At 40.6% G+C, this 18,273-nt stretch overlaps 4 protein-coding genes across 4 annotated transcripts; 2 read left to right on the forward strand and 2 right to left on the reverse strand.

Moving 5' to 3' along the window:
- Window positions 1-518: 518 nt before the first annotated feature.
- Window positions 519-2,870, forward strand: LOC129106282 (transmembrane protein 240-like). The gene is made up of 3 exons (XM_054617665.1): window positions 519-616; window positions 1,708-1,916; window positions 2,719-2,870. The coding sequence occupies exons 1-3, from the start codon at window positions 531-533 to the stop codon at window positions 2,868-2,870; spliced, it is 447 nt and encodes a 148-aa protein (XP_054473640.1). The 5' UTR covers window positions 519-530.
- A 1,107-nt stretch (window positions 2,871-3,977) lies between these two features.
- Window positions 3,978-10,427, reverse strand: atad3 (ATPase family AAA domain containing 3). Its single transcript, XM_054616487.1, has 16 exons — window positions 10,065-10,427; window positions 9,450-9,526; window positions 8,603-8,704; window positions 8,416-8,475; window positions 8,262-8,331; window positions 7,998-8,163; window positions 7,639-7,708; window positions 7,103-7,258; window positions 6,960-7,016; window positions 6,736-6,861; window positions 6,513-6,637; window positions 6,361-6,412; window positions 6,179-6,249; window positions 5,882-6,049; window positions 5,330-5,438; window positions 3,978-5,178 (listed from the first exon to the last, which is right to left on the reverse strand). Exons 1-16 carry the CDS (start codon window positions 10,255-10,257, stop codon window positions 4,702-4,704), a joined length of 2,079 nt encoding a protein of 692 aa, XP_054472462.1. The 5' UTR covers window positions 10,258-10,427; the 3' UTR covers window positions 3,978-4,701.
- A 481-nt stretch (window positions 10,428-10,908) lies between these two features.
- Window positions 10,909-13,925, reverse strand: mrpl20 (mitochondrial ribosomal protein L20). Its single transcript, XM_054616530.1, has 4 exons — window positions 13,665-13,925; window positions 13,293-13,403; window positions 12,347-12,424; window positions 10,909-12,247 (listed from the first exon to the last, which is right to left on the reverse strand). Exons 1-4 carry the CDS (start codon window positions 13,749-13,751, stop codon window positions 12,074-12,076), a joined length of 450 nt encoding a protein of 149 aa, XP_054472505.1. The 5' UTR covers window positions 13,752-13,925; the 3' UTR covers window positions 10,909-12,073.
- Window positions 13,926-14,148: 223 nt separating this feature from the next.
- Window positions 14,149-17,431, forward strand: sdhb (succinate dehydrogenase complex, subunit B, iron sulfur (Ip)). Its single transcript, XM_054616510.1, has 8 exons — window positions 14,149-14,272; window positions 14,880-15,013; window positions 15,117-15,202; window positions 15,525-15,661; window positions 16,202-16,318; window positions 16,415-16,516; window positions 16,631-16,753; window positions 16,887-17,431. The coding sequence occupies exons 1-8, from the start codon at window positions 14,201-14,203 to the stop codon at window positions 16,965-16,967; spliced, it is 852 nt and encodes a 283-aa protein (XP_054472485.1). The 5' UTR covers window positions 14,149-14,200; the 3' UTR covers window positions 16,968-17,431.
- The last annotated feature ends 842 nt before the right edge of the window (window positions 17,432-18,273 follow it).

Here is an 18,273-nt window from a genome sequence, read left to right on the forward strand (position 1 = left end):
CACCTCTTTGTGGAGGAATCAATGGCAACTTCGATTATTTCATATTTCACGTCAATATGTTTAAAATAATAGTAACCTTGAAAAAAAAAAAAGTAAAAATGTTAAACGCGATTTGACATTTTACTTTAAAAATAGGTTTTAGACTTTATTTCGAATTTAAACATTTGTGACGGCTATAACGTTATGGTTACGACTAAAAAGCTACCATGACAACTCATTAGGTTCATTGTGAGCAGAAAACAAACAATGTTTTGTTGATACCTGAGACTGGGCAAATCCATCACCGACTCCCCAGCGGTGCTGCGTAGCGGAGGACCGAGGGACAGACACCGGGAGGACCGAGGGACAGACACCGGGAGGACCGAGGGACAGACACCGGGAGGACTCCTTTCATGCGGTCTCTGAGAGCGGTAATGTCATTCAGACACACGTGTTGTCTCCCAAAAGGGGCTTTGAATAGTAGCAGCGTTAATCTGTCTCAGCTTACTTTTGTTTTTTTGTTTGGATCCAGACGGACTTTTCTGACGGACATGAACGCGTTTTTTGACCGTGTGCACAACTTCATCCTCCCGTTGGTGCGAGGGGAGGACGGTGTCTGCGCCTGCACCTGCGGAAGGTAAAATACAACCCAGCTGTAGAGCACGAGACCTGATTATGTGTACTGTGAGTGAGTGAGTGAGACAAACTGGACGCCCATAGTCCTTAAATTTATTTAAATGGCTGCTGGGAGTTGCTGTTAATCCAAGTAAACAGTGAGCTCCGGACAGGCTCAATAAAGCTGAATTCACACAGCAAATGTACTTATGACTTCTCATAATGAACCCTAGGTATTTGTGTCATGGCTTACAGCTCAGAATATACATTTTCAGTGAGTAAGTCCCTCTCTGTGTGACAAAGAGATGTTTAGGCTGTGTGCTGCTGATGGAGCACGTATCACCAACACGTTTCTCTGACTTCAGGTGGTGTTTGTTTTAACCCATGACCTTTCAAACGCCAGGGGTCAGCAGTTGAGTATCTGTCCTGCTGTTACACACAGTGGAGTAACGCTAGTTCTGTGGTCAATATGGTGGAAACCTGCAACTAGAGATGCACTAATGTATCAGTAATGCTATAAGCCACTCTCAGTTTTAGTACTTTTGTATTCCCAATATTTATAAGACTGTGGAATATATAAATATATACAAATACATTTAGACACACACACGTTTTCACTCAGTGAATTATAGCAGAGATTGGCCAAAAACATTAATCATCACTGAAAAAGCTAATATTTTCATTTATTTTTGCTTCTGTTAAGGCTGTATTTAGTGATTTAATTGATCACGCGGATCAGGGTGGCTTGCCACTGTGCTAATCAATTTCCTGTGGGTTATCCTGTGTAGGAGATGAAAGATTACATGTGTTATTATAGATCAAAAAAAATGTCTTTCTTAGGCTCATAAAACTCATGTAAAATGTATCTGATTAAAAATGCTGTATTACATAGCACACAAGGCTGATTCACTTCAATTCTGAAAATTGTACTTTTTAGAAATACATCATTTTAAACCAAAAAAACACAAACAGTTTTTCTACTAAAACTACGAGTAGATTGTACAAGGGTGTGTGAATATATAAGATTTTTGGTATGAGCTTAAAACCTATGTCTTTCATCATGGGTTTATTTTTGTCTTTACTGTGCTAATCTTCCACCACTGTCTGTTTCAGGCATCAAGTATATCATGTCGTTACATATAATGGGGCCCAGTCCGTGGTGGATTCCATAGAAAACCACGTTTTAAGTGACATCATGACCTGGCAGGAGATGAACGTGATAGGGGGACTGCTCTTGGGTCTCTGCATCAGCTTCCTCTTGCAGTGGCTGGAAAGGATTTGGCACTCACGGCTCAAATATAGGAGAGAAAACCATATGAATGGTGAGTAAAGTCAACTGAAACTAAACTTGCATGTGGGGGAAGCTTAGGGGTTGCTATATAATGGAACTTCGCAGTGATTATAAAGTACATAACATGTTATATAATTAAGCTATAACATTCTTGTAAGTGAAAGTTTCCAGCCTGATGTCACAGCACATTCATTCTTTGCTGTACAATAAAGGTTCTGTTCTGGCCTGTGATGTATCGACAGAAGAAAACCTAACCCTAATTTTACCTAAACTAATTTTACAAATCTTAACCCTCAAAACTTAAGTAAAACAGAAAAAAAATTGTGTTGCTTTTGGTGTATTTATGAAAATTAGGACCATTCTGGGACAAACTGTTTATTCCAGGTGACTCTGTTGTCAAAGGTTACAGATTGAACACTGCAGTTTACCTTTCAGCCTTTTGAAAAAAAGTGTTTTGTGTTGGGTATAGGAAGGTGTCATTGAAAGAAATGGCTTCTCAGGTGCCTGACTTCCCTCCCATTCATCTTTTGTTGTGATAATAGCTTGTCTGAGTAATTACATGAATCTCTTTCCTCACACTTCACCCATCAGCATTTGTATTGTAAATGTACTGAACACAATCCAGGCTCACATGTAGTCTCACCTTAATCCATGTATTTCTTTGTCATGTCATCGTAATTAGATGTTTTTTTTCTTTAACTCTACTATTCAGATTTTTCACTACCTCCAGACTCACTTCACTAACTTCATGTAATTTATCCCTTCCCCTTGCAAATACAAAAACAAAAATTTAGGAGCCTTTCACAGCCCAGTTAGCATGTCTGTCTTTCCAGGTTTGGGTTTCTGGTCATGGATGCCCAAATTCAGTAACACAACGGAGTCGGTGAGGAAGTTACATCCAAAACTCAGGAAGGACTCAGGAAACATGCTGCACATCAATCAAGATCTTTGCCATAATGTAATGACACTTGAAGATATAAATTAGGAATACATTCAACAGTTACTGTGTGTGGTGTTTTCTTTTCAGTAACCAGACAGTCGTTGAAGGTCTGATTGAGTCCAAATATACTTTGTTTTTAATATTTTTTGGGGGCCTTTGTGCTTTTTAAGAATGAAGTATTAGTATTGATCAAGCAGAACTTCTATTGTTTGTCCTTTTCAAAACCTTGCACCTAAATTACCCACAATGCAACGTGTCTGACAAAATCCAACAGCCCAGTTGAAGATTTTGGTGTGCTATGCCAGTAGAGGCAAATTTCGCCTTGAACCGGTCTACAGAGATCTGGTAAACTCACTTCTTTCCAACTTGTAGTCTTCAGGCCCAACCGAGGCTGACTCAAGTGACATCACTTGAGGTAATTTATCTGATATCCGGCAGATCCCTCTAGAGCTATAAAAATGCTACTTTTTTTTTTCCATATGTAGTAGTTCTCCCCAAGACCTGTAAACAGACTCTGATGGTTAAAATCAGCAAAGTTATCCTTTAAGAAGGAAACTCTAAAGTTAGATTACCTCCACTGAATACCACTTTAAGGTTTTTCATTGAAGGAGTTTTTCATCTTGCATTTAATTGCTTTTCAAAGCAGCTGTTGGATGTTCCTTTTTTTATCATGCTGAGTTAAATTACAAATTGTTGGGTTATGTATGTGAACTTGAACATAGTACATGTGTACATTGTAACTGAAGGCATCCTATAATGTCTTATAGGCAGCTTTATCATGGGGCCTATTTAAAGTCAAGGACATTCTATGCCCTTGACTTTGCTTTGCAGAAGAAGCTTCCTGAAGCCCTCAGCCATTACTGTGAAAGATTGAAATTCCACGTGGCTTCCTATAGGACAGGATCTCATGACTCATCCAATTTTAACCCCTCCTCTCTGCTTGTACCTCTACCGTTATGTATTGTGTTGCTTTAAAAAATATATATATATATATATATAAAATAAATGATGTATAATATAAATATATAAAAAAATAATATATATATATATAATGTAAATATATATATATATATATAAAATAAATATATATACAGTACCAGTCAAAAGTTTGGACACACCTTCTCATTCAATGGTTTTTCTTTATTTTTATTTTCTACATTGTAGATTAATATTGAAGACATCCAAACAATGAAGGAACACATATGGAATTATGTGGTAAACAAACAAATGCTCAACAAACCAGAATATGTTTTATATTTTAGATTCTTCAAAGTAGTTGAATGAGATGCTGTGTCCAAACTTTTGACTGGTACTGTATACATAAAATAAATATATATATATTAAATAAATATATATATTTATAATGCTTGACTATGTCATTTCATGATCTTATCTCTACATTGTATAAGGGGTTTGTAGGATTATACTAATAGAGTTCATGCCATTGTTCAAATGTGGCTTACTGGAAGAAAATTTAACTTAACTGTTTCTTGATTATTTAAGCGTCTAAAACTCAAATCAAAGCCACAGGTTGTATCATATCATAAAGCAACTGTAATCTTAAAACGTAAGAACTTGTTTATAAAAACACAAATCCATTTAATCATTCAACAGAGACCTCAACTATTCACAACACTTATATACTGTTACTACAGACACGCGTACTGTAAATTAGACTTTTACATTGTATATATTATTAGAATCAAAGAGTCTCAGGCATTATTTGTGTTTTGTAAAGTTAATTGATAATCTGCCCCAACCTGCTGAACTCATCTTCTGTCAAGAAAGTCCAACAGTTTTTAAGACATAAACTAACAGACTAGTTAAAGCAGCAGGACACAAATCTTTCTAATCCAGGCCACTCTGCATCTACAGCTCAAACTGGAGTTCCATCCTTAGGAGGAGAAGATCCGGTTTTATCTTCCTTCTCCACCTTGCTGTCGCCGTCAGTGGGGGCAGCAGGCGTGGCTAAACTCTCCGCTTCTGTCGCAGCCTCAGCTTTGGCAGCATCCTCACAGTCTAGTCCAGCTGGGGTGGCACTTTTGCCCTCCGCTGACTGGTTGTTTATGTCTGAAGGAGGTGGTATACCTTCACCTTCTTGTTTTGTTTTCACCTCGAGGACTGGGGCGATCACCTCCTGTGCCTCAGGTGCCTCACTGAGGGGCAGATTGAAGCCCATTTTGCCCCCACTGGCCATCGCTCCAGCTAGGGGAGGTGTGAGGGTCTTGGCCTGAGCCTCCTCGTCTCCGTGCAGCCAGTCCATCTTCTGAATGTGTTGCTTGACAGCTTCATCCACTCGAGCATCAATCATAGCCTCTGTCAGGACGCCATCTTCAGAGGAATATGCTGCCGCCTACAAGAAAACGTGAGTCAACAAATGTGTTCTATACATTGATTTACCTCACAAAATGAGAACCTTGTAGCATTTTTGAAGTAACGAATCGTAAAATCAAGATATTTTTTTTTTTACAGCTATGGATTCACAATGACTACAGGGAACGTACCTGCCAGGCCACACCCAGCTTAGAGATCTCTCGTCCTGACATGCCTCCTGTCCGCTTCGCTATATCAGAGCACTTTTGCCCATAGTCAAACTGTGCCAGCTTCATCCTCCTGCACAAAAACACACAAACAGGTAGATTAGAGGGTGACAAGGTAGATGATTTTCCCACAGTTTACCCAACTGAATACAGTTTCATTCTGACTTTGTTGTGTTTTGAAGCCGAGTTCATCGTTTGTGTGTTGATTACTCCCCACCTTTCAGACTCCCTTACACATCCAACGCCTATGTAAATAACGCCTCAGCATGGCTCAACCTGCCCCAGAAACCCAGCAGGCTTTTTCTTCATCTCAACAGAACAAACCTCAGCCTTTCAGCCAAGGATCCGTCCATCAAATATGATATCTCCTCAAAAATCCCTCAGAATAAATACATCTACATGTAAGGGTTGGACGTGGTGGACTGAACCTAATTAATTGCTTCAGTATGCCTCCCTAGTGTGCGGTGGTTTGATGCCCTTATTTTAAACAGCTGTGTTTCAGAGGATTGTACTCACTGCCTCCCTCCTGTGGCAGGCTCCAGCACATATTTGTCAAAGTACAACCGCACCAGCCTCTCCCTCTCATCAGGACCCGGCAGAGCAAAGTTCACTATTTCGTCTATACGGTCGTTTATGGCCCAGTCAAACTGCTCTGGTTGGTTACTGGCCAACACCAGCATGAACCTGCCAGAAAAAAAACACAGAAATCGAGCAGCTTAGAGATGTAGGCGAGGTTTTATAGGCAAAGTAAAATGAAGTGAACAATTCCACACATTTAAGGTTTAATTTGTAAAAATGTAAATATATTTTTACTTGTTGCTCTGCTCTCCAGTACGATACAAGAATGCATTCAAAGTGGCTCTAAGGTCCTCACTGATCTTCTCCTACAAAAGAACAAGAGCAGATATTCATGTTAAGGGGAATTTCAAATGGTAGGAAAATAAGTTTTTTAAGAAAAACATGGTTTCTGGAAAATTAAATACATGCAGACTTACAGTTGATCTCTTGCGAAGGAATGCATCAGCTTCATCAACAAATAGAAGAAGTCTGTAAGAGGATAAAAACACACGATGACCTTTATCTGTTGATATTATACCTGGACAGTATTGCGGTTTGTATGTTTGTAAATTAATATCAAGTAGCCTACCCGCGCCGACTTGTGCCAGCCCAGTCAAACACTTTGTGCATGGCTGTCACACCATCACGGCCCATGGGTGCCACGTCACCACCAGTCATAATTGCATAGTCCATCCCAGAATGCACTGCCAGCTTCTACTCAATAGAAAAAGAAATGATTCACCGTTAGAAAAAGCATCATTTTCTGTATATGTAACTGTTTATATCAGTCATTGTTCAGTCCCCAGGTATACCTTAGCAAAGAGAGTTTTGCCCGTTCCTGGAGGGCCATACATGAGGATATTCCTGTAGAGGCCGTTGTTCTGCCTCGTGTTTCTTGTTGCTATGGCGATATCACGCACACGCTCTTCCAAGGAAGGCTAAGAGATAGAAAAATGCATTTATAAGAAGTGGAATCAGTATTTAAAAAAATGTCATGTTGGATTCATCGTTTGTGAAGACTTTGATGTCCACTTACACTGAGCACAACTCCCTCGAGGGCATCCTGAGGTTTGCTCTTCAGCCGTTTGGCCGTCTGAATCGATCACAAAAAAAGTATAATTAGCGTATTATAGTCTGCACTTAATAAAATAAGTAAAGGATCAATCGCTAATTAGCTACCTTTACTGGATGCTTGATTGCCTCCCCGACGGTGAACCGAGACGTTTCCCGCACCAGTGACGGCTTCCCGAGCCTGGCCTCAATGTAACGTCCCGCCACCCCTGTGGCATTTCGGGCCGAATACACTCCCACAGCTAAAAGGGTCAGTCCTGCAACCTGGTGATGGGATGAAACAAGTACAGTGTTTGCTGTGAGAATCAGTTAAAACAGCTCAACCTCAAGCCCTTTCAGGTTTGCCCTCACTGACAGTTCAAACATTTAAATATATGGAAGTAAATGGTTACCCTTTGTCTATACAGGAGGTCATCAATGGTGTAATACTGGCACATGGTATTATGTGTATAAAAAAAAGGATTTTATTATTATATACCATTTTGGCTTTTTTTCTTGGTGGGATTTTTTTATACCTAATTTACTTTTATTTTGCAGACGAAAAATGTCTCGGAGAAATCATTTAGTTGCACAGTCCGTGGAAAATGTATTAATTTATTAATTTCATTCACTAAATTGATTGTGGATGGAAAGAGAGGACTCACCGTGGCTGTCACTTTGTCCCAGTCTGACACAAAGGCCCTGAATCCTTCTCCAAACACAGCACCTGCAGTCCTAAAAGCAAACATACATCAACTGTCAGAATGCCTTTTGGGCATTTACACGATGCAACTGTCAAATTACCATTTATTTAACAAACAGAATGAATACCTTCCAAAATATCCTGAGGGAAAATTGCTCGTATGTCGTATACTGGTATTTATTTTAAATACTTTCTTAACACGTTTAGTTCCAACTAATTGCAACGGCTCATTGCATGATTCAGGACACCAAGAACCATCCATACACTTATCTAATCCTCACCATCATGTAAACTGTAGTTTTAAATGTCAGTGTGTCTTACTTTATGGACTCCAGGACAGTCTGTCTGTGCTCTGCAGCCTTCAGACGGATTTGCTCGCGGATTATATCGGCGTTCTCTCGCTCTACGCGGGCCCGTGCTTTCGTCTCGGCCTCTATACGCAGAAGCTCATTCTTGTGCCTCAGCTCCATCTCGTGCTGTATCGTCGCTATAAAAACCAAGACACATAAAGAAATACATATTAACCACCGCTCAACACCTCCAAAAGCTTCAATAAGAGCCTCAGTCAGTGGTGAAGTCTAGTACATTTCCTCATGGCCTCCTGTTTCTGAACCGACTCCTCCTGTCTGCGAAGGTTTTCCTCGTTCAGGGTTTGCTATTGAAACAAAAAGGAAAAAAATGTTGGTACTGCGTCTCATTTTAATGCAGTTTATACTTGAAATTTAGGAGATAACCTCACCTGTTGCCGTAGTTGGTCCTCATATCGCTGCCTGGCCAGCTTATCTTGAAACTGAGCTCTCTGTAAAGAGGCAGAAAACAACCAGCTGTAACCGTACAACTCAAAATGTTCCTTTTAATTGCTGCAGCATACTTCCTAAAGTTCCTAAAATACTAAAAGAAAAAAGGAAAAGCATTTCTGTCCTCACCGCTTGATGCTGCCTGGTCTCCTCATTAACAGTTTTCCTCCTCTCCTCTGCCTGGATTCGTATCTGCTCGCCTTTGAGCTGCTCAACTGCCGCTTCATACTCCTAAAAGAGAGGCGCACAAAAGGATGACAAAAATGTATTAAACCCAAGTAACATACTGTTGAAAATTCAAATCCATTCCGACCGCAAGATTGAATAGGTTGTGCTTTGAAAGTCCTCAAATAGATAGAAGGAAAAACACATCATCAACAATACCATGTGAAGTAATCTTTAACTTGAGAAATCTAATCTGGTTTTATGTGGATGCAGAACAAAGAAAAAGCTCTAACTGATATTAATTGGACCTAGTTAATAATGTGCAATATTTACTGCTTTTTCTACTCTTCATTTGCTTAAAATGTTTAACCTTCAGATGATAAACTGCAGCGACAAAAGAAACTATTTAAAAACTGATGAAAAGTTGTCTTAATATTACTCATACTCGACTGGCTGTGTCTCTGACAATTCTGATGTTCAAACTGCAGCAAAGACTAAAAATTGAGATGGGAAGTATTCACACTGAACACAACTCTCTAAAAAAACAAACTACAGATAGATTGCATTCATTAAATTTGACCTCTGCATTAAATCCATCCTAAGTGTTTTTAGGAGTCATAGAGCTGCTATAAAACGTCCAGGGAGCAACTTAGGGTTCAGTGTGTCGCTTAAGGACACTTCAAAATGAGGTAAGGAGGAACCGGGGATTGAACCACCAACCTTGTGATTAAAGGACCTGTGGTTTTAATTCATATAAATTAGCACTGGCAAACATCCTGCAGCAGACCGAGTATGCCTGTTTCAACTGTACCTTCACTTTGCTCTGATGCTCCATCTGAGTGGTCTGCTCCTGCATCCGAGACAAATCCAGAGCCTCTTTGGCATGTCCTGTAGCGTGATGAGAGGCAACGACAGGGACTTCAAACATGGAGATCTGAACTGATCAATGTAACATGACGGTCTGCCTGTGAATCATGACTGATGAGCCACGGCTCTCTTTCTACCTCACACTTTAGCAGATATGACAAACGTTTATATTGTGAACACAGAACAAGAGAGAAACAATGACATGTATTGTGGAACAAGCGGAATAACAAGTGTAATTTGGGTGTAGCAAGCCAGATTGCAAGGTGGTGACCTTTGAACCCACTCTGGTAGTTTGAATGAAGGTGAGAGCGGCACAGCGTCGACCTCAGAGGCAACCAGCAGCTTCACAAAGAGGACATGTGGAAATGTATAAATACAGAGTATGGCTTCCAGTGTGGGCCTCATTATGTCAGCTGTCACATCACTGAGGAGACCACCACCATGAACTAGAGAGGAGCTGGACGCTGGAGCATCACGACTTTCCTCGTGCAGCGATGTTGTTTCTAATAAAAAAAAAAAGGGACCTCCATTGAGCTACCGGGCTCTGCAGAACACTTACGGGAATTGTCGAGGTCCTTGGCCGCCTGAGCAGCTCGCTCCAGCCCGGTGGGATCGAAGTTGCTCCATTTGTCCTTGGGTTTATCTCCTCCGCCGCTGGAGCCTCCGGCCGGCGGAGGAGGCGGTGGAGGCTGAACCGGGAGACCAGGAGGCCCCTCGGGCTGCCCCTTGTTCAAGCCGAACAGCCACGACATTTTAACGTGAATAAATAAAGCACAGTTTATCCGGTTCCGTGGGGAGCGAGGGAAGGCAGCTGCTCCGGACCTGTCACTGGACTTCCTCTACACGCGTGTCATGCCGCAACCTTCTGCGCATGCGCTGTAAAGAGAACAGATTAGTTTGAATAACTAGAACGACGATTTGCTGGTATCAAGTACTCCTTCTTCTTATTGGCTGTTGCGACAACCGTCTGCAGTAGAGGTCACGATGTAGTCCTACCCAAAACTGATACGGTAGCCGCAGAGGGACACGAGGTGAACAATTCAAAAGAAATAAAGTGGTTTTCTTTTGGTTGCATCAGACTGGTTCTGGTTTTGTAAGTCAAAGGTCGTTGACATTGGTGTGATGTTTGCTTTGTATTTCATTGTGTTAGAGGGAGCATTCATCGGGAGGAAATGTTAGGACTTCAAACCTGAGTGTTGCTTCTCAAATACCACTGAATGAAGATAATGATGTCCTTTTGTTCTCCAATACTTTGATTCTGTGCATAATTTGCACAATCATGGTTATAAAAGACATGTGTAGGTACATAACAGCCAACATAAGGGCCACAAATGACAACTCAAAAATAAAATATATTATACCCTTAAGAGAATTAAGACAGGACGACAAAAATATATAGCAAAATGTTTAATGAACTAAACATTCAGAGGATAACCTCTCCACAACAATTGGTAAAATAAATATTTACACAGAGACACAACTCATTACATGAAAAAGCTTGAGGTCACTCTTCTGTCAAACCACCTGAAAACTCAATCTCTGCATCAAATCATAACCCAAAAAAAGGTTGCATATGTGAAACACAAGGTTTGGGAAAATGAATAATCACATCTTGTATTATGATACTGGAGGTAATCAGGACGGCTGTAGTGGAGTATTTTGTAGGCAACACTGTAGCAGGAAAAGTCAGGCACACATGATGGAGGTGTTGGGTTAAAATCAGTGAACAGAGCAGAAGCAGGGCGGTCTGTGGCAAAACTATTGCTATTCTGTTTAATGTCAGGTGCCATCTTGGATTATCATTATATCCTTATTATGACATAAGAGTGCACAATTTCACAAATATGCTTTAATTCAGTCTAAGCTGAAATAGAAATGTGTCACCTGAAAAAAAATTACAGCTATATTTAGCAGTTGTCTTTTATCAGTATTGTTGTCAGGGGCCTTAATAGAAGGGAAAGACATTAACATTTGTCAAATCGGTTTTCAGGGATGCACTGCTTTTGGACAACACAATAGCCACATGGGTCGAGTGAAGCATAATGGGTGGAGAAACCGTGCGTCAAGTTCAGGGATCAAGGAACTTCAACATTAATCATCCATCATGCTGGAGTGTCCTTGAGCAAGCCTCCCTTTCTTCTTCAGGGACATTGCTTTGCTGGCAACTCTGTTTCAAATCTACCCAACAGTGATATTTGACATCTTTGTGGGGCTAACCCATGTGAGACTCCCATGTTGATGTGTATTATACATGGTGCAGGCAGAGACTCAGATCTGGCAGTGCATCATGTCATAAGTCTTCTCTCATGACTCATCATGTGACCAGACCCTGGGTCATTGATGTGGGTCGTTAATGCATGCAGCCCTACTGGTATCGTGATAAATAAAATCACAAATATACAACACTATTTAAAGAAAGGAATCGTATTTCATTATATGGAAATGACAACAGCAAAGCAAGGGGGTGAGTGTGTGCCTGACTGACCATTTCATGAACAGCTCCACAATCCAATGCCACCATTCTTTTAACAACATAACAAGTGGAAATCTGTAGGTGCAGCATGTCCTTTACTGTAGCAAAACAACACGGGAGAAGACACCAGAAGGCTCTTTGCCGTCACCCAACGCTGCACGGAAGCCTTCCTGTTGACGAGCCCGCGCCAGCTTTGCAAGAGAGAGGAATGACCGAGGTTCTGTGACGGCCAGATCACTGATTACACGTCGGTTGAGCTGAACGCTTGTCTGTATGGAGGATATACATCACATATAGAGAGAGTGAACAACCAGCGTAAAGAACGTAGACAGGACCGGTAAAATACTGTGAGATTCAGCTCAACTAACCTTGGTGAGGTTGTGCATAAGAGCGGGATACTTCATGCCGTGCTCTCGTGATGCTGCTGCAATGCGTGTGATCCAGAGCTGAAGAAAAAGAGGAGCACAAGAAAATATATTGATTACTTTACTAACTTAAATACAATGATTCTCTGCAAGAAGTCAACATGCCCGTTCTGTAAACAATGAATACACCCTTCTGTAACTGCGGTTTGAAGGACCGCTAACTTTTAATAAGTGGTGTTACAGACTGGAGGCAGTGGTTCCCTACCTTTTTGACATTTAACCCCCTAAAATAAACAAATGTCTACCTAACATCACTAATCACAGTCTAAGAGATGAAAACATCCAGTTTTTCTCAACAACAAAAAAACTATTATACTACATTACATTACATTCATTTAGCAGACGCTTTTATCCAAAGCGACTTACAATAAGTGTATTCAACATAGGTATTCAAGAGAACTACTAGTCACCAGAAGTCATAAGTGCATCTCCTTTCTTAAACAAGCATCTAAGAGCATAAACCAGAGCAAAAGTACAGTGCAGAAACAAACTAATACGAATACAATAAGTGCAACAACATACTAGAAATACATGGTTTCCTTTAGCATTCCTTTAATGATTTTGTGAAACTATATATTTGGGCAGTAGTACACATGATCAATACACTATTACTACTCTTTGGTATGTTTTCAATAAATCTGTACCCAGGACTCTTTGTAACGCAGTATTGATACTGAGTAGATTATTTGGGTGCAGTAAAGCAAAGTGAATTAGAGAGCAGCACAGGGGCTGCAGAAACTGCTGCACAGTGACTGTCTACAGCATGATCTGCCCCACATAATGACGTTTGGTAAAAACATAATGTCCCCATCATTCCCAAAGACTATTATCAAGTGAGGCATACTATGGTGTTAGTGGACGTGTGTATTTGAGCTTTAAAGGGTCTCACCGTTCTCATGTTGCGCTTCTTGAGCCTCCGAGCTGTGGTGGCGTAGACGAAAGCTCTCCTGACCGCCCGCAGAGCCAGACTGTAGCAGCGGTTCTTCCTGCCTCTGAAGTGCTGTTGAAGGATCAGAACAAAAAAAACAAACAAAAAAAAATGACATTATTATGCTGTCAATATTAGATTTAAAAAAAAAAATAGGCATCTTTCTCACCAATTCAAACAGCATGTGTCATTTCCACGCAATATGCATGTATAAAATGACTCGCTGATTTGCTAGTTTATACAATGATTCAGATTTACAAACACACCCCAAACATTTAGAAAGCGTGGCTCGGCTAAACCCCCTTCTCCTCCAGGAAATAGTCGTGCCCTTACCCGTGCATGTTTGAGAACTTCTTGAACTTTCCAGTATCTGTCTGGTCCCCGGCTTCTGATCCAACAAGACAGCGACAGGAACACCATGTCTGCTCTTCAGCTAGACTACTCCAACACAGTATCCCTTCTAACGGTGGCGAAAACACTGTTAAAGTGACCTTAACCCAGCTCCACTTCTACACAGAGACAGTAGCGAGCACTATCTCACATGCTGTGTTACGACTGACAGACGCGCTCTGGGTTCGTTAGATTTAAACACCCGGACAACCTTTGAGAGTGTGTGCTCAGCTCCGCCCGGGTTCACTGACATGAAAAGACAAAAAAAGAGCTTGTGTCATAATTGATACAAATGCATCATAACCTGGGATGACTATGGGTAAATAAAACAGCTGTTAAGAAGACGCTCTTCTTGTGTATAACTGAGTCCAAAAAGGCGGAGAACGCCGGTCAACAAAACACGCGCTTCCCATCAGAGTTGCGACGCAGCCGCGGTGCATGCTGGGATAACAGGCGGTGGAGGTCAGAGGAGATCCAAAATGTCGGCTGGAAGTCTCGCGTCCTTGAGCCGCTGTGGTGTTTCGGCGCTGCGCTCCCCCGCAGGACTGGTGGTACGTGGAGAACCACTGAAACAGATACACAGTTTATATCAGCCGTTATCGTCAGATACAGTTTCTGCTCAGAGAACGTGACGTCATAGATAACGTCACGTTATGACAGCGCAGGGCTGCGTCTATGCGATGAAGTCATGTTACGTAGTCCGGTAGTACTAGTAGCCAGCAACAAGACGGCCCGTACTGTTGACTGAAGTATCACTGATTCATCAGCAACATCACGTGTTCATGTCTTCTTCATTCACAGCCTCCAATGACACTTTAGACGATTCAAATCCACGTTAATAAGTTGATTATAGCAACTTCCTGCAATGTGTCATAAAATCATCAGTGACTTCTGGTTTGAGTTTCTAGGTTTTGATTTTCATGGAATGTTTTGTTCTTTAACTAACAAAAAAAACCTGCTTTGTTGTGACTGATGATTAGGGTTAAATCTCATTCATGTTTGAGTGACTAAAGAACAGATGATCAGCTTATATTTAGAGGATATGAGTTAAGGTATTCAAAGGAGCAGGTCATGTTATTGAAATGTCTATTAGTGTGTGATGCAAACAACAGAATGCCAAAATAATCACCTTTTCTCCCCTCTTGTCCCTGCTGTCAGGCGGTGCGGTATGCCCAAACAGCAGCGGCTCCAGCAGCTCAACCCAGGATAAAGAAGTTTCAGGTGTACAGATGGGACCCAGACACTCCAGGAGACAAACCCCGCATGCAGACCTATGACATCGACCTCAACACGTAGGTGTTACTGCTCCTAAACTCAAAATTACTCTCAATCCATAAAAAAAAATGAATTTTCTTGTTTGAGAAGTCAAACACTGATTTGTTTTTCTTCATGTAGTTGTGGCCCGATGGTTCTTGATGCCCTGATCAAGATCAAAAATGAGATGGACTCCACTCTGACCTTCCGCCGCTCCTGCAGAGAAGGTCAGTAACACAGATGGCTTTACAAATGAGCTTTAGATGATAAAATGATCATTAAAAGTGATAAATAATAATTATGTATGATAAGAAGTAGTAATTGTAGTTGTTGGCACAGCCTGCTTAAAGTAGGGGTTACGTTGTTTTTTAGAAACTTCCAGGCCTGTTTATTTAAGGCAATATACCAAGTTTGCTCTGTAAACTAATATCTTTCTAAGTGATTAATCATTCAATCTTCTTTTTCCAACAAAAATATGTCATTACACTGTAAGATTGTCTCTTCTCAGAAATTGATTTAAAAGCTTTTATTATTATATTTTGAATGCAGGTATTTGTGGATCCTGTGCAATGAACATTAATGGAGGAAACACTCTTGCATGCCTCAACAAGATCGACACCAACATCAGCAAGCCGTCTAAGATTTACCCTCTACCACATATGTATGTGGTCAAGGACCTGGTACCTGTGAGTAAATATCCACCACAACATGAAGTGTTTGACCAGCGCTAACTGATAGCAGATTCTACTCCACTAGTTCCATCAATTATTGACGATTTGTCAAACATGGAAGCCTCTGAGTTTTGTTTTTTAGTTATGATTTGAACTATTCCTAACATAACCAAATGTAGCCAAAACATGCTCATAGATAGTATCAACATTTAATTTAATCATTTATTGCTTCTGTATTTTTATGGAAAATATAAACATGGTATATTTGGCGTGTTTGCAACAACTGCAAGTGTTTATGTCGCTGCTTAGATTGAAATAATCATTTTGATTTAAAGACTCATGGTTAAACTTCCACATGTTATACAACTGGCTAAATGTGACATATTACTGAATATCACATTGAAATCAGGTCAACACTTTCCACTTATTCTTTGTTGATGTATCCCAAAAAATCCAGTGTTCCTTCATTGCATTTTTAGATGCATTTTGATCACAAAGTTTTATTCTGACTTCTGAATGCTGACTGGATCCTTGCTTGTACAATTGTGTTTGCAGGACATGAGTAACTTCTATGCACAGTACAAGTCTATTGAGCCCTACCTGAAGAAGAAGGATGGCACAAAGGAAGGGAAGGAGCAGTACCTGCAGACTGTGGAGGACAGACAGAAACTGGTACACCACTGTTTTTATATTTTAGTAAAAACATTTTTCAGTGCTCTCAAAAGTCACATGAAAATAAATAGCATTCTTTGCTCTTCTCCTGTGTAGGACGGGCTGTACGAATGTATCCTGTGCGCCTGCTGCAGTACGAGCTGCCCCAGCTACTGGTGGAACGGAGACAAATACCTCGGGCCTGCTGTGCTGATGCAGGTGTGTGTCTGAGCACGGGAACACTTAGGAATCACTCATTTCAATTCTGAATCTGCATAAAAAAATAACCACACAGAAGAAGCGTTTTATGGGTCATGTGCTGTTTTCTCACAGGCGTATCGTTGGATGATCGACTCACGAGACGAATTCACAGAGGAGCGTCTGTCCAAGCTGCAGGATCCGTTCTCCCTCTACCGCTGCCACACTATCATGAACTGCACTAAGACCTGTCCCAAGGTAACCTGTCAGCACACATCTGCAACCAGATGCGCGCCGCAGCTCATGTAGATCTTGTGCTATTCAAATACAGACGACGTGTTCAGTGCAGCTTCTTACAGCTCTTTTCTCGTCTGTCTCGTTTTCCTCTCAGGGCCTGAACCCGGGAAAAGCGATAGCTGAGATCAAGAAGATGATGGCCACGTACAAGGAGAAGAAAGCGGCTGCTGTCTGAAACCTCCGTTGTCCTCTTGTAGAACACTCCTCACCCTGATAATATTATATATTGATTTATAAAAATGCTTTTTGAAGTCTGAAGGGCCAGTGCACCAGTCGGCTCCACCACAACCATACAGTGCAGCCTGCAGTCAACTGTAATGAAAATGTGTGTGTGGTTGATGGACTTGGTGTTAAACGCACATGTACAGTATGAATGCAAGGGAGAGTGTGTGTGTCTGAGTCTTAAATGTACCATAAAGAGGAATCTATCGTCGGCGCTACTGTGTCTGTGTTTGTGCAAATGGGAGACGCATATTAAAGTTAAAACATTTATACATTTAGCTTTTTTTGCTTTTCCAGGTTAGCAGTTGTTTCAAAGACATACTTTGTATATTTTCCTTCAGATCTTCCAACATACCAACAGCAGTCTTTGTTTTGATTGAAAATAAATAGTTGAATGCATCCAGCTGCTTTCCTTTGTTGTTAATTATTGTCACTAATGTTGTTAGTGTCCTATAATTGTCTATCTTGTGCAGAGCCTCAAATTAAACCATAAGCAGTTTAGTTGAAGACGTGTTTCTGTAAGAGAGATAGTGTTTCATCATGTTTTGAGTTCAGGTTGCAAGTGTTCATGTAAAACGTTGCATATCTTATAGGTGTTGGTGTCTAACAGGCAATAAATCCCCATGACATGACGTGAAAGAGTCCAAGAGCTGCTTAACAGCAAAGCTTTTAAAGTCCAAATGGATGTGAACACAATAAAAGCAACTCCTGTGCCATCTAATGCAAAAGATCTCAAACAAATATTGAAGTTTATGATTCATATTTCATAGGAATGTTATGACCCTTTTATCAATCTACCTCTATCATATCTGAAAATGAATTAACATTTATCTGCAGAAGTAACAAAAAACTTAATCTTAAGGATTTAAAAAAAAAAGTATGATAATGATATAATAATGATATTGAAAAACAAGTTGACTTTTGATGGCCTCTCACCCAAAAATAAGAGTTATATTTCATCAATGAAGACACAAAAATAATGAAAATAATTATTAAACACGTAATATAGAAACCAAATAACTAAGTATTTTATATAATGACAATAAAATACATTAAATACTGTATATGTGATTTGCTGCTTTATTTAGGTCTCAGCTCCTAATACAAATGGTGACATGTTACTATTCACATAGATCACCTGGTCACCGAGCAACGGGGATATCAGCCATTTGTTCATCTCATCGATGCTTTTGATCCTGAAGCGTCAGAGGACCTGAGAGGGAGCAGGTCTCTGGATCAGCCTGATCCTGTAGCGGGTC

Source organism: Anoplopoma fimbria, chromosome 17, assembly GCF_027596085.1.
Source record: "Anoplopoma fimbria isolate UVic2021 breed Golden Eagle Sablefish chromosome 17, Afim_UVic_2022, whole genome shotgun sequence".
Classification (NCBI taxonomy): domain Eukaryota; kingdom Metazoa; phylum Chordata; class Actinopteri; order Perciformes; family Anoplopomatidae; genus Anoplopoma; species Anoplopoma fimbria.